This window comes from Colossoma macropomum, unplaced genomic scaffold (genome assembly GCF_904425465.1).
Source record: "Colossoma macropomum unplaced genomic scaffold, Colossoma_macropomum, whole genome shotgun sequence".
NCBI lineage: Eukaryota > Metazoa > Chordata > Actinopteri > Characiformes > Serrasalmidae > Colossoma > Colossoma macropomum.
In genome coordinates, this window is record NW_023494805.1 from 15757846 (window position 1) to 15773701 (window position 15856).

Here is a 15856-nt window from a genome sequence, read left to right on the forward strand (position 1 = left end):
GCTCTTACTATTTCTCACTCTCTTCTCTGTCTCTTTATTTCTCTCTCTCTCTCTCTCTCTCTCTCACCCTTCCTCTACCTCCGTCTCTCTGTCTCTCTATTTCTCTCTCTCTCTCTCTCTCTCCCTGTCTGTCTCTCTATATATTTTTTTATAAACACTGTAAAACTGAGAGGTGAAAGCCCAGCAGTTAAACAGTTAAACCTTTCCTTTTACAATCAAGAGGATCTTGTTCACTGCAGGTGTATGTTGCACCATAAAGTCTGTATTGCACTCATATGTAATTGACTGTACAGTACATACTGTACAGTTCCTCTGACCTTTTTAATCCTCCCCTTTTGCTTTGACCTCTCAATTCCTCTGTGAATGTCCTTACTTCAACAATTGCATTCTTGTCCACATACATAAGGAGTCTACAAAGAAGATAATACATATTATCAAATCATTTTGTTTTGACAGGTGCAAATGTGCACTTTTGGCTTTTCCCATTTGTTTTGATGTAAAAAAAACCTCAGCAAAACATGAACATTTTTCTTTCCGCAAAAGAAACTGTATACATAACAATAATATTATTTCAAATTCAATGAAATATTTCCCTTTACTACTTACAAACACAAACATGGTATTGAAAGTATAGAATCTACACTTTTGAGCTTGTTTCAGTGAAGTATGAGAGAGAGATTATATGGACTATGCTGTGTCCATATATGGAATATGCTGTGCTTGTGATCTATAATGGTGAATTTACCATTCGAGTTTAAGTACAGGTGCAGAATGATATTGGGATCACTTTGGTATTGGTTAGATAATTGTTTAAAGATCCCATTTCCTTTTCCCTGAAATCCACATGTAACATTTGCACAGGTTTATGTACCAAAATCATAATTCTTTATTACATGACCGTGTATCAACCTTCATTTATTTCTTAGAATTAAATAGACTGTTTTAGTTACTGTGTCTTTAAGACTGATGCATGTAGATGTCTTCTGTTCTGATTGGCTGCCCTGAATTGTACCTCACTCCAAAAACAGTCTGGGCTGAAACAATCCTTATAACTTCACAGTAAATGGGTGGAACTAAGCTGCTGTAGGTTGAACAGCTGAAAATGCACTTGTTTTTGTGACATCACAGAAATAGTGGATTCAGAACAGGCTGTTTGTGCAGCTTAGTTTTCATACGTGAACCCTATGGAATGGAGAGTCAATGGTATGTTTTGACACATCAACAGTGTATGCATTCCACATCAGACTCTTAATTTATATAAAGATAGGCAAAGGAAATTTGTTTTTCCATGATATGGACCCTTTAACCCCTTAAAATCCCAGGCATATTATATCATTCAGTAACTACAGAGACTTCAATGCAAACTGGCTGAGTTATTCTTAGCTTATAGAAGTGTGTAATAAAACTTTGGACCCGCCGGTAGGCCCTGGCCATTTAGGGGTTAAAATAAAAATGCACTGTCATTCTACATGTTTACATTTGACCAATATTTCAAATAGTGAGGTATTTGTTACACTCTGGAAGAGCAGAATATTTAGGTACTGATGGACTACTTGGCTAAATATCTGCATTGTATTCATTTTGAGGCATTTATGACCTCACATAAACGGCACATTTCTTTTTAATGCTAATCCAGGTAGACATAGTCTCAAGTAAAAGCTGGCAACCCTGTCAATCTGATCACCATGTACATATGTTAGTCCAAAAATGACATCAAAGTTCTACACCCTGACAGCCTATTAATACTCCAACTCCACTGACACACTTAGGTCATACCCAGAAGAGACATCAGCGAGCTCCATTACACCCAAATACATGTGAGTGTATGTATGTCTTCATGCTATTTTTAACTGTATACAGACTTAGAGTCACTCCCATCTTTCTGCACCCACCCCCACCCTCATACTGCCCCTGGCCAGAGCCCCTTGGCCTACAGAAGAGCCCTGACCAGCACAGGTCACATTACCCAGTCCATTCCTCAGCCCTGTCCACTAAAGGATACAAGACCAACCTGAAACACCTGTAGACACCTCCAAAACACAGGTAAGATCACTTCCCTCCTTTATGTGTGGTGTATAGGGGGTGTTTGGATGAGTCCGACTTCTGCCCTGCAGCCCCCAGTATATGATCATGTACTGGTAATACATGCACTGGAATAGATACAAGACAAGCTGTGGTTGTCCATTAACTTCAAGCTTCTTTACTGAAAGAAAAAACAATTCTAAAAAGCATCCCCTTTCCTATTCTCTGTCTGACTCAAGTCTTAACTTAAAATAATAATAATAATAATAACAATTATAATATATACTATAATAATTTAGTTGGAGTTTAAAATTCTATCATTTTCTTATGTAGCTCAGTTGTATCATTGAAAGGTTCTCTTGGTAACCACAAGTAGTTCTTTTATCGCATCACTCCAAAGAAGCATTTTTTTCACCTTTATTTTAAAGACCATGCCTTCAGTAGCTTTCTTAAAGCATATGCTTATAAATTTGGGATTATTAAAAAAAAAAATGTTTAAATGTTCTCTCAATTAATCTTTATTTTGTGAGTTCAGACCATGCCTTCAACATGTGATGGTAGTATAAGAGAAGAGGGAGAGAACTCTGAGAACTTGGGCTGGAGTTCTGTGTCTGCCTGTAGCTAAAATATATATTAAATAAATCTATATAATAAATATATTATATATAGCTGTAGCGGGACTAATCTAGGACTGAAAAACAGGCAGGAGATGGGGTGGCGGTGGGGATTGCAAACACTTCGTCACAGGAAAGAAAGGTGAGGATGTGAATTTATAGGGCGTTAGATCGGAAGAAGGAGGGGTTACAGACATGTTCCTCCCCTAAAACTTCAGTTATAACATAACTACATTAAAGCAGTGCAGTTCTGCTTGGACTTCAACATTAACCCATTTTGACAAAAAGCCTTTAAAAGCCATTTCAGCAGGTCGTTCTCAGTCCTCCTCTTTTGCCCCTCCTCACTCTAGCAGCTCAACACAGAATCATGACATGTCACACACAGAGAGCCAACAGTGTCCTAGTTACTCTGATAACAGAGTTGTGTGTAAAACTTGTTTTTTGTTTGATTATATTGCAGCATTTACTGCTATTAAAGAAGATGCACAACTCATGCAAAGGTTGTTGTGCTTTATTAAAAGTCTGCCCCAGCCATGCTATACAGAAAGCAGGGCTTTAGGCTAATAGCTAGCTCTAGCATTAACTCAAGTGTGTATTCACTCATGTCCTGACTCACTAGTTCTTCCTGTTGTACAGGCATAAACACAAAACCAAGCATCTAAACCTGCCTTCACGATAAGAGTCCTTGTCAATATAAACCAGAGAATGACTGCTGGAGAACTACTGACCCAAAATAAACATATGAACATTTTCTGAACATGCTACAATATCAACCAAAAATATCCAAGTTTATTTCCATTCTGTCACTGGAATAACCAGTAGAGGACCTGTAGAAAGAGATTGTTTATTTGAAATGGTTCCAGATTGAAAATTATGATCTTTTTATTTTCCATGAAAAATGCCATGGTTCCCCCCCAGTCATGCTGGTTTGGCACCCTTGTTCTGTGCAGTTTTCAGTGTAAAACATTGTAGGACTTTTGTCCTTGGACAGGAACGTGGAAAAAAAAGGATGTTGGGATGATAATATGGATGGACACAAACTGTCAGCATTCTTCACTGTACCATCACTGAAGTTAAATAACCTGCCTCATGTAACGTCACGCAGTGCCTTAGGCTGCGCTGTTCAGTCCAGTCAGGTTTAGATCAGGCATTTTGATTACTCCATTTCTCTGTAGGACAGTGTGTATGTAAACAGTACATGGGTTTAATGTTTATTTAAGGGACATGCTAACTTTATCCTTTGCACTGGCACTGGATATCCGCTAAACAGTGTGTGCAAATGTCTGTTTGGAAGTGTTTCTGTGTTTGATGCGAAAACATGAAGTGGAAATCTTTGCGTGTGGTATGTATAAATGAAACATCGCTTGTTTGCTCTGCAGGGCACCATGTCACAACCGTTCTTTCTGACAACAAGGGAGAGGAAGATGCAGGCAGCAGCCATTTGCAGAGAGGTTCATGCTGCTGATGGTAAGATGAAGTCTTTGCCATTTCTTTGGCCAAATACAAGCCTATCAATGCTCCACTGGCAGAAATCTCAGTCAATCTAATGAAGAACTGTTGAGCACAACTAATATTTGTCAAAATACTGCACTCAAATTTCTGATTAGGTTGCATGGGAAATTTAGAATGTGTTAGAAATTCTAAATGATTAGTCTTCATGCATGTGAAAGGTCACACTGTCATAATGGGTACAATGTAGTTTGTTTGTGTGTTAAGCATCTCATGGACCTGGCTAGTAACTAACTCGCTTACTTATTCACTCACACACACACATGCACGCACTCATTTACTCACTTATTCACTCACTTTTTCACTCACTCCTTCATTCATTCTCCCACTCGCTCACTCACTCACTCATCATTCACTCACTCACTCACCCACTCACTTACTCCCTCACTCATTTACTCACTCTCTTACTTATTCACCCACTAACTCAGATTTTCCATAAGGAGGGGCTATTCACTCACGAAATCACTTACATTTTCCACAAGTGGGCGCTATTAGCACTCCAGTAGCATTTGCTGCTTCACATCAATGACACTGTGTGTCCTTGTTGTCATGTAATCCAGCTAATGTTAGCAATGAGGCAATTATCATTAATGATAATTTAGTTTAGTCACAGTATACAAAAGAGTAGTTGAGTAGTGTAGAATTTTTTGATTGAAAATGAATCTACAATTTTTCATTGAGTTGAATGGGAATTTAGCCAGCTTTCTGTAAAGCTCGTAACCTCGCAAGAGCTGCTCTGAAAGAATGCACCTGTGGGTGGAGTGTGTATAGATAAATTAGAACATGTTGTATGAATCCAGCAATTCAGTCTTCTTTAATGTTATAATGTGACGGAAATCTTTGATGACTGTATCAATGGCCATATAGCACTTTTAGCAATGGCACTGGACTTTCATTAAATCACAGTCTGTTCAGATTATAATGCTCACAAATTCATTGTGATTTAATTGCAAGCTGTACAATGAACTCCAATGTATTAAGTTTATTGTGTTGTGTGGAAACAAAAAATCAAATCAAGTGGCATTAGTCCTAGGCCATTTCAAGACTGTCTTCTTTTTTGGCAGAATGTTCTTTTAAAAGGCAGCTGGTGAGATTCAGATTGTTATAATTTGAGTATTATTTGCAGAGCTCCGCAGGTTTGCTTCCAAAATATCTTTACACACTTTTCAGTTCACAATTACATCATTAAACACAAGCTCACCAACACCACTGTAAGAAAAACAACCTCAGATTTCAATGTTTCCTCCTCTGTGATTTACAGTACTCTTAGTGCCGTCTGTTTGGAATTCTTCTTCAGGTTTTCTCCACACAAATTGCCGACCATCAGTTTGATGTTGTGCTAAAAGTGTTTTTCTCTCAAATTAATTATTATTAATTAATGTCATTTTGTTTAAATTTTTGAAGTAACAAAAAGGACTTCAATACACTTAACCAGAGGTTAAATGGCTAAAGTGTTTAAGCATCTTTTGGGCCACTTTAAGCCTTGATATGCCATAAAGGCCTTAATAACCTCCATACAAAAAATAAATACGCAGCAACTCTAAGGAAAGTTAGATATTGGGATATTTCATGTCATTAGTTTGGATATAAAAAATAGTCCATAGTCAAGTGGTTGCTTGAAAGTGCTGAGACAGAAAATACTCTTATTATTTCATGTGCATTTCAGTGATGTATGTTATTTTTTTATAATGCAGTGTACTTAAAACCCATAAACTGAACCTCAGTACTCAAAGGGATACAAACTGTTCTTTACTTGGTATATTACTCTGAGCAACTCACTGTTAGCTGCCCTTCAGTTGCTCTGGTTTATTTTTGTAATTAGCCGCCTGCCACACCCTGGCTGGGTTGTAAATAATCCAATGAGATGTTTTACTAGTGAAAGTAACTAATCCTTTTGTAGTTGTACATTTGAACTGCTATTTCTGGGCACGGTCAACTGCATGGTGGAGGAGAAGATGAAGACTCTTAACAGCTGTGAGAACAGGCTAGTGGGATAGCTTTGCAACCTTTGATAGACCAATAACGCCTCCATAAATTAGTCTGCACTCAGTTGAGGCCAGGTCCTCAACAAATAATTGATCATCACATTCACTGGAACCAAATGGCTGGTAGAACACAGGTTAAGGTTACTCATGACTGAGTAAATGATTAATGTGAAAATGTACTGTGCAAATGTCAAACAAAAAGAATCTGAGGCCTGTGCAAAATATATTACATTTTTATCAACTTTGTATTCAAATTTAGAGTCAGGTTGAAAATACACTGCATACACAAGGTCACTTTATAATAGCAATGAAAATAACACTATCACTTATAATTCTGATTCTTCATTCCTCTGCACCAGATGTGTCAAACTGGGTTCCCTTCAGACCACAGCTCTGCAGAGAGTATCGTTTTCCTCTTCCGACACTTCTAACACACTAATTAGCAGATGAATTGAATCGGGTGTGTTTAATGAAGCAGAGCTGTTGTCTGGAATGAACCCAGTTGGAGCTCCACACATTCCAGTCCACCACTTTATATGAAATTAGCTAAAAGGTTTTTACTGAAACTGCACACCTAATTTGTGATTTGTTGCATCCTCAGGGTCAGAGGTGGATGTGGGGCGGAAGGTAAATGCACCTAAAGAAATTATGCTGGAGGAGCTCTCCTTAGCATCCAACAGAGGATCTCGGCTCTTCAAGATGCGTCAGAAACGCTCGGAGAAATACACATTCGAGAACATTCAGAATGAAGCAAATGCTCAAATCAGTGTAAGTGTGACTGGTTTGTTCTGCATGGTGTCAGTATATTAATGTAATTGCCTTCTTTAATTGCTTCCTTTAAATGTAAAGCAACAAAATTGTGTATCTTTTGTAGTTTACCATGACTAAAGTTTGAATTAATGCATGGAAAAGTCTTTAGCCTCTTTCCTTATCTTCTTTTCCTCTTTTTCTTTTTTTTTTTTACAGAACAGTGTGATTCCTCCTGTACCAAGTAATGAAGACACAGATATCAAAACCAATGTTAATGGTGTAGCTGACCAGGCAGATCCATGTACCAATCCTGGCATTATAGCCCCAGGTTAGTGTTCATTCTAGTGCATCCAGTCAGCATGGAAGCAATTGAATTTACAGCACAATTTCCAATAAATTCAAACATAATAGCCTAAACACTGGCAATGATGGTGGTACAGCTGCTATAAGTAGTATTAATCCTGTTGAGGGACAGCGAATGCTTTACTCTTCCGGTTCCAGTTCATGCTAGTTAAGAAGCTAACACTATTAGTATTTATGCTAGCAGCCACTCTTCACACAATTCTGGGTAAATGTATGAGTGAGTGCCTGAGTCTTTACAAATTCTGTGAAAAACAAAACAAAAACCGAATGGTTGAGGTTTTGTCCTCACAGCGACAGTTTGCTGATGTTGGGGTTATCTTAACATATGCTACAATAGGGATATATGACAGAGAATGAAAACTGTGACAACCAACCCCAGCCTTCTCTTAAATCCACTACAGAGATCAATGGATATGTCATAGAATTTGTCCTGTACACTCTTCACCTCTTGAGACTATCCCTCTCTGAACATTCCTCCATAATAGCCCTGTGCCTCTACAGGATGTTAGTCAGGCACTTACTGTGTCTTCTAAGAGCTGGCCCAGTGCAGTAACTGTCTGTGATAGCATCTCTAACAGACGTTATCTTTCCATCTCTGTACCCTGGTCCTGCTGTTTCTAGATTAGAGAATGTTTTGGTGACTTGTACAAAGCCATTACTGCACTAGGAAGTATTGTGTTTGTAACCATTTGAGAGCACTGGGTTCATCAGTGGCTGTAGTGCAAACATTGTTATTTTTAATGCTAGTAATACTACAAAGTGATCATGCGAAATATGACTCCCTGTCATTATGGCAATTACTGAGTGTTTAACATTCAAGTCAAACCCTTCAAGAATGATTTATTAATGCACAACCACCATATAAACATTAGAGCCTTCACTTTTAGAAGTCTAGAGTTATCATTGTTGTTTTGCTACACAGTTTAAATGTAATTACATATTCAGTATGTAGTAATGACCCTTATGAAAGCGATGAACATGAATTTGTACAAGACTCCTAAATGAATCTGAAGACTACAGGATACCACAATTAAGTATTGTGGATAACAAGTATTGTGGATGACTGTGATAACTACAGTACAATAGGAATGATAAACAAATATGAAAACATTATGCTATATTGTTACTTAAGTATTAAACGGCACTATTTAAATTTTGTAAGTTCACATAGTATTACGATATATTATTTTTGTAAAGGGATAAAAAAAATTAAGGATTAAAACAAGACTCCTCTGCCTGTAGTATTTCTCGAATGTCTGCTCAGTGGCTCAGGAACTTTGTGCTGCTTTCTTGAGGCTGATAAACTAAGGAAAGAGATTGTCCACAGTGTGAGGCTGATATGTGACAGAACACCCTCCTTACATAACCACTGTTTTGGGCTTGCTGGCTCCCAGCAGCTTGCAGAGATTTGAGGGATACTCGTTTGGATGGGCCTCCCTGCATCTCTCACCCCCCACACTTGCTTTGAGGACTTTAGGTTTAAAAGATGCTACTGTTATTTTGACTGTCACATTTTGCACTGGGGTTGGTTAATAGAACAGAGCTGTTCAAGACAGTAGCAGTAGCTTGCTGACTCTTGATACAAAACAAATTAAAGGAAAAAAACATGACATAGAAATCTGCCGTTTATTCAAAGTCTCTGGAAATGTACTGGAGGGGTTGAAAACCATTCTTCCCAAAGATGTTCCTTCGCTTGGTGTTTTGATGATGGTGGTGAAGAGCTCTGTCTAATATTTTGGTCCAAAATCTCAATAGGTGTTCAGTTGGGTTGAGATCTGGTGACTGACTTTTCATCATTTTCATACTCGTTAAACCATTCAGTGACCCCTCGTGCTCTGTGGATGGGGGCATATCCTGGAAAAGACAGCTCCTGTCAGTATAGAAATGTTCCATCATAGGATAAAGGTGGTCAGTCAGAATACCTTTATATAGCTTTGAGTGACCCTTCCCTTGAATTAGAGAAGTCTACCCAAGTCTACCATGCCAGCAACCCCCCCCCAGCATAACAGAGCCATGAGCCCCTCTCACTGTAGGGGTCAAACATTCAGGTCTATACAGTTTTCTTGGTGTGCACTACATATGCATTCTCCTACTTGTGGAGAACATGGTGATTTACGACTCATCTGATTATCAGTCTTAGTAATGAGGGGTTTATGCACTGCAATCTGACTATAATATCCATCTGGACTTAATGACATCCTGTATTAATATTCTCAGTTAACTGAGAAACAGTTACTCTGTTTTTCTTTACATATCACACTAATGCACAATCATCACAGTCAGTGAATGTGTGCTTTTGACCACAATTTCCAGCCTTATTTACTGATGACTTTCCCTTAGAACTATATAGAGCTTGTCACTGTTCCTATTAAAACACTAACTAGTTGAGCAGTCTTTGTGACTGAAGCTCCAGTCCTTCATGCCCCAAAAATGAACGCTTTACTTAGATCTTTTCCTCATGACATCTTGGTACCAAAAGTTAACATCAAGATTACAAGTCACAGAGCATGGTAAGATGTTAACTGCTTAATTCATGTAGTACACCTGACTAAATGTATCTGCAAATGTTATATTTCTCCACTCATTTATTCACATTTATCCTTTAATTTGTAACCCACCTGTACATAAATAATATCACTTCATGTGAAATGTGAACTTTTATGTTCTAAATGAGACAATGCGTTAATAAATAAACAAACATGTATTAATAATCTAGTTCACTGAGAGCACTCAATGACAAAACATACACTTTCAGAAATAAGGTATGAAACTGTCACTGGGGTACCCTTCTTGTCACTGGGGTGTTTCAGTACCTTTAGTCAGGGAACATAATTGTACCATAATCCATTGAAATGATATTTTCTAAGTTGTATTAACTCCACGCACCCCGTCTCATCTCCAGGCTTTTTATTTTATTTTTATTGTTCTGTTTTAAACATTAGATTATGAAGATACAAATATGTACTTTTCCACTAGGAAAAAGTTATTTAAGGTGTACAATTGGACCTTAAAATCACTGTTGTACTTTTGAGGGAACATTTACATTGTTTGTACCTTGAATGAAAAATGTACCTACACACTACCTTTATTTCTAACAGTGAATCATAAAATTCTTATAATTACATATAATACAAAAAAAGTAATCAATGGACTGCAGGGTTTTCTGGTGATTATAGGGAATCTTTGGAAATAAAATTAAGCTTTTTAGTGATTTTAGTTATAAAATCATTTGAAATGAAAGTGGATCTGTCTTCAGATCATACTAGCACACATAAATGTGTTCATGGAGAGTATTCTTTAAAGGCGCCTGCAGGCATAGCACATTCTTTTCCCATGATGGCACAGCAGGTAATGTGTCTCCTTGACCTGTGGCTGTCTCTCTGCTCAGCCAGCTAAGGCTCATTTCTCATCTCCTATCACATGCTCTGTTTCTCCCTTTTTCACATGGGAGGTCCTTTTGACCACCTTTCTTCAAGGTGCACTGCTCGCTGTCTGTCATTCCTTCTCTTTCTCTGCCTCATGGTACCACAAGACCTACTCACAAAAGGTGTTCTTTGGAGAAATGCCACAGAAGAACCAATTTTGGCTCCCTAAAGAACCTTACAAGGTGTAATTTCTTAAAGAAGCATTTTTGGAAATGAGACGTGAAAGTGTGAAGAATGAAGCTTTTTAAATGTAAAAGTTTCAATACCAATTTTAGGTTTTCCTAGAACTGCATGTCCAATCAAAGAACCATTTAGGGAACAAAGTACACTTCTGTCTTTGTAGATGAGCAAGCAAGCAAGCAAGCATTTATGGTCCCACTATGAACATTAAGTGTCTGTAATAAATGTGTAGTAACAAATTAACAATACATGCAAAAACAATGTAACTACTGCTGATGTATTCACTGTTACAGATGGATTACAGTACTGCCGCTTATGTAAATGTATGCAAATGTATGTGTATATATATACATATATGTTGTTAGAAGAAAACCTTGTATCTCCAAAAAGGTACCTTCACAGGAAAAGGAAAAAACCTACTTTACTTTTTCCCAAGTCATTTTGGGCCATTTCTTTTTGTCCATTCATCATGAAATTTACAGATTACAAATTGTCAAAAACTGAAAAACAACAAAAATGGAAATACAAGGTTTTCTTCTGACAGCAGTGATATATATAATAACAGCAGTTCAAACAAATGTCATTACCCACATATTAAAAGTGTAATTACATGAGTGAAAATATGCTGTTATGACTATTGAAATACTTTTGTGTCACTATACGAGGTAAAATTGAAGCTCTTACACATGTGTGTTTACATAAGCTGTACTACTGTAATCCATCAGTAACAATGAATACATCACCAGTTATTACATTGTTGTTGCATGCATTGTTAATGTGTGACTACACAGTTATTAGGCACACTTAAGACAAAGTGGGACCACATTTTCTGTTCACACATATTGTGTTTGAATGAATTTTTAATGTGGTAATTTAACAATTTTTGACATCAAGAAGGCTGGACTTGTGCTGTCCATTTTGTTTTAGCCTGGCCTTCTTTGTGGAGAGGTGTGAATTGACTTCACAGCAGGGGGTTCTTACAAGTCACTGCTCACTAGCAGCCCAACACAGAGTCACAACACTACACACATAAAGAGGCAAAAGTGTGCTAGTTAATCTGATAGTAATGTGGAAAAAATATTAGATTTGATTATAATCAAAAAAAATTGCTGCTGCCAGACCAAAAACTTTTTCAGTTTTTGACATAATTTGAAAATACCTACAGCCCTTTATATTTTTTGTAAATTTCACGATGAATGAACCAAATGAAATGGCCCAGAATTACTTGGAAAAATGTCTGGTTCCATTGATTTACATTAAAACTAAAGTATGCTTTTTCCTTCTCCTGTAAAGTTATCATTTTGGAGACCAAGGTTTTGGTCCAACAGCAGCGATATTCTAGTTGATCTGAATTTTGCCAGTGGAATGGCCACTAAGAAGCCTGGAGAAAGAGGCTACCTGTGTCTAATGTGTCATCCATCCTCATTTAACAGGAGCCATTGATTTGTTCCATGTCCACTTTTTAGGTTACGGAGGTCCTTTAAAGGATGTTCCAGCAGAGAAGTTCAACTGCACAGCCATTCCCAAATCCTACCACTCTCCATGGGAGCAGGCCATCAGCAGGGACCCCTCTCTAGCTGACACACTGCGTGTACAAATGCCTGAACCTGAGCCCAGACCTGAGATACCAGAGTACAAGAGCTTTAACCGGTGAGTATTGCTCTCCATAAAGAACGTCTATAACCTAGCTGTCCTCTCCTAGTGAATTATGGTTTTATCAGCAGCCTTTTTCTTCTTTGAGGGATATTGCAGGAGCCAGTAATCCTGCCTTGCAGTGAGAGTGGACCATATTTTGTGAGCAAAAAGATGTAGCTCAGCAATTTTTGAATTGTATAGTTAGCAAGGTAATTTGAAATAGTGAGTAAAATAGAAGAACTTTGCCTTAGATTTACCCAAGCTTGCGTTTACTAGAGGTGAATTGTTTGGGATGTGTTATTTTTCATTGCAATGAGATTCTGCTGTACAAAAGCTGTGTTCTCAGCCAGTTCCTTTCCCCAGTTGTCTTGGCCATATTTTCTCAGCCAAAAAATGCAGCTCAGCAATTTTTGAGTTAAAACTGTATAGTTAGCAAGGTCATTTTAAATTTGAAACAATGAGTAGAGTGTAAGAGTATTGCCTCAAACTTACTTTAACAAGAGGTGACTTGTTTGAGACTGTGCTATTTTTTATTGCAATGAGATGCCGCTTTGTGAGAGCTGTGTCCTCAGCCAGTTCCTTCCTCAGTCTTCTTAGTGTAGCAGCATTAACATCTAATCTGTCATTTGACGTCCTCTAGGGTGGCTACTCCATTCGGCGGCTTTGGAAAAGCACCTAAAGTCCCAGTGAAGCCACTTGAGGTGGATGTTGTCTCGGGCGTCCCCAGCCTTCCCCCCCCAGCGCCTCCAGCAGACCATGTGTCCGCACGACCCTCCTTCAACAGGACAGCTCTAGGCTGGGTGGCTGAAAGTGCCCCTCTGGCCCTGCCCACTGTCAGCCTAAAGCCCATGTCATCCGTGCCGCCCGTGTTTTTCCCTGAGTCTGATGAGCTCTGAGTGAAGCTCTCGTTGCAAGACAGAAAAAAGTAATGCACTGAATTTAGTTGATTCAAACGTGGGCATGATTATAAATAAAATATGTCACATAAAGCCGAAGGGAGGTATTTATATTTATTCTAGTAGGTGTACTTAGGTAAAATATCAATAGATTTGTACTCATTTATTTTCATAATTCTTTTACTTTTCGAGTATGTTAGTGAGTAAAAGAATCTACATTAAACTTACATTTAAGCCTTTCATATTTAGTTACCAATTCCTTTATTGAGTTTAATTTCATTTTGTTGTTTGTTCTAACTTTGGAGCTTTATTATTTTATTTTAAACCAGAAGAATCCCACAAAGAGAAGAATAGAGTGATGTTTGTTCATTTGAGCTCTTATTTGGCCACTTTAAGCCTGTGCTGTAATAGAGCTGTAATAGTTACATACAATGAACAAAAAAGGCATTTAAAGTGTGGATCAGATTTATTTATAATTATTGCAACTAATCATCAGCTAAGATTTGTGATTGTGACAGGCTTATTTATTCATGAGGAAATTATGTACCTGTTTTAATCAAGTAAATTCAGTGCATTGCTTTTTTTCAGTGTATTGTGATGCACATGAAGCTGTAATTCGGGTTGCACTTTCAAAGATGCCCATGTGCGTGAAGCACATAGGGGATGCACAGCTGTTTACAGTGCCACACTGCCTGATCATGACATGTAGACAACAACATCTGTTTAAGCTTTTTCCAATGTGAAAGAAAGTTCTACATGCTTTAAGTAGCATAGTTAGTACTGTTATTAAATTGCATACTTGTTAACTTAAAGTATCACATCTTATGCAAAATGTTGTAGCAAACCTTTTTGCATATAGATCTACATACATAGACATTTCTTCAACTGTTATGTGAATCTACACCTGTACATACCAGTACACCTGTAAATAGACATAACATTGAAGACTGTTAATTTATGACTTATTACTGTCATTTATAAAAAGAAAATAAACGGTGGAAGGAAGACACATGCTGTTCCAGTCTATTCTTAACATAAATAGAAAAGAATCAAACATTAGTTATGCAAAGCAATGCACTACTATATTCTTCTTCGTTTTGTATCATTCCTCTATTTTATTCTTATTTTTCTGCTGGATTTAACTCGTCCCACAGTTTTCGAGATATCAACACCGTTCCAACTCCAGATTGTCCAGTCTGATTGTGTAATTCAGGCCTATATACGGCTTCATTAAATTCTGAATTTATTTTCCATTAGGAATGAATGGGGAAAAAATTGCATGACCATCTACTGTACTTCTGCTTGACTCGATTGTTGTTCTGACCTGCACTCATCTGTTTTTCATTTTTTCATCCCTCAGTTCTCCTATAGAGCCCAATTCATTTTCGCTACCACACAAACTCTATTACATTGTTGCCCTACAGCCAACAAACTACATGTACTCACTAAGGGTGGGACCTCAAACTCTACTGCAAAGCCATACAGACCAGCACATCCTCTATGTGTCGTTTTTTCATCCCTCGTTCCTCCCATAGAGTCCCATTCATTTTTGTTCAAACCCCAGCCCTGTTTTTCCCTTTGCCCAGCAGACACCAAAATGCATGTACTCACTCAGGGTATGTCCCCAAGCTCTAATCCACAGCCATACTGACCCGCACTCCTCTATGTGTCATTTTTTTCATCCCTTGTTCCTGACATAGACTCCCATTCCTTTCCAACAACGCATAGCTAACACTTGGCAACTCCCTACAAACAACTAATGGCACAATGGCAACTGCCTAGCAGCAATTTAGCAAACACATGAGATACCATAGTAACGGCTTAGCAACAACCTAGCAGGAAGTGGGAACCATTTAGGCTGTGCAACCATTTTGTGTTTCCTTCAGGAAATGCACATTTCTAGTTGCATAAATGTCGTCTCACTGTGCTTTTTCATGTACAAAAGTTTGAAAGTAAGTTAACACATCCACTACATGGTTGTAGATAAATATGGCATTTTTTTACAAATAGTAATGCACAGTGTTTGTTCATTTGCAGAAATCAACATGTTGGAAAAAAAAAAAACATAAAATAGAAAATGTGCCATAACTTTTGCATTGTGTGTTAACATGTGCAGAAGTGTGTTCTCTGATGATGTGTTAACTTATTAACTCATTTTCACTTTTTCCACTTTTGCACACGATTGTGTGAAAATTAAAACTTCAAGCCTCCATTTTTTTATCTATTTATTTTTCATCATTTGAAAGCACCAGCTGCCTTTAACATTGTGTGACAAGAAAATGACGAATGATCCAACAGAAATTGACCAAAAATGCAGGAATACATAAAGTTAATATGTCAGAGATATGAGGTTTTGTTATGACAGCGACAACATATAGCAGTAAATGGCTTGTTATTTTTATAAACAGCTCAGGTCGCTCTAGCCTGTGTGCACTGTACGTGTGGCACCATGTGTGTTGAGCAACCTCAAGGTTACA

The 15856-nt window shown here is 37.8% G+C and overlaps 1 protein-coding gene across 1 annotated transcript; it reads left to right on the forward strand.

Moving 5' to 3' along the window:
- The first annotated feature begins 1882 nt into the window (after positions 1 to 1882).
- myoz2a (myozenin 2a) lies at positions 1883 to 14388 on the forward strand. Its single transcript, XM_036597475.1, has 6 exons — positions 1883 to 2043; positions 4016 to 4103; positions 6732 to 6898; positions 7097 to 7208; positions 12315 to 12498; positions 13124 to 14388. The coding sequence occupies exons 2-6, from the start codon at positions 4022 to 4024 to the stop codon at positions 13377 to 13379; spliced, it is 801 nt and encodes a 266-aa protein (XP_036453368.1). The 5' UTR covers positions 1883 to 2043; positions 4016 to 4021; the 3' UTR covers positions 13380 to 14388.
- The last annotated feature ends 1468 nt before the right edge of the window (positions 14389 to 15856 follow it).

Bases quoted from the DNA above. Each gene is read 5' to 3' on its own strand.
- myoz2a (XM_036597475.1), top strand. From the start codon at position 4,022: ATGTCACAACCGTTCTTTCTGACAACAAGGGAGAGGAAGATGCAGGCA. The intron at 7,209-12,314 runs GTTAGTGTTCAT...TCCACTTTTTAG, and splicing joins TCCTGGCATTATAGCCCCAG to GTTACGGAGGTCCTTTAAAG. The intron at 12,499-13,123 runs GTGAGTATTGCT...GACGTCCTCTAG, and splicing joins GAGTACAAGAGCTTTAACCG to GGTGGCTACTCCATTCGGCG.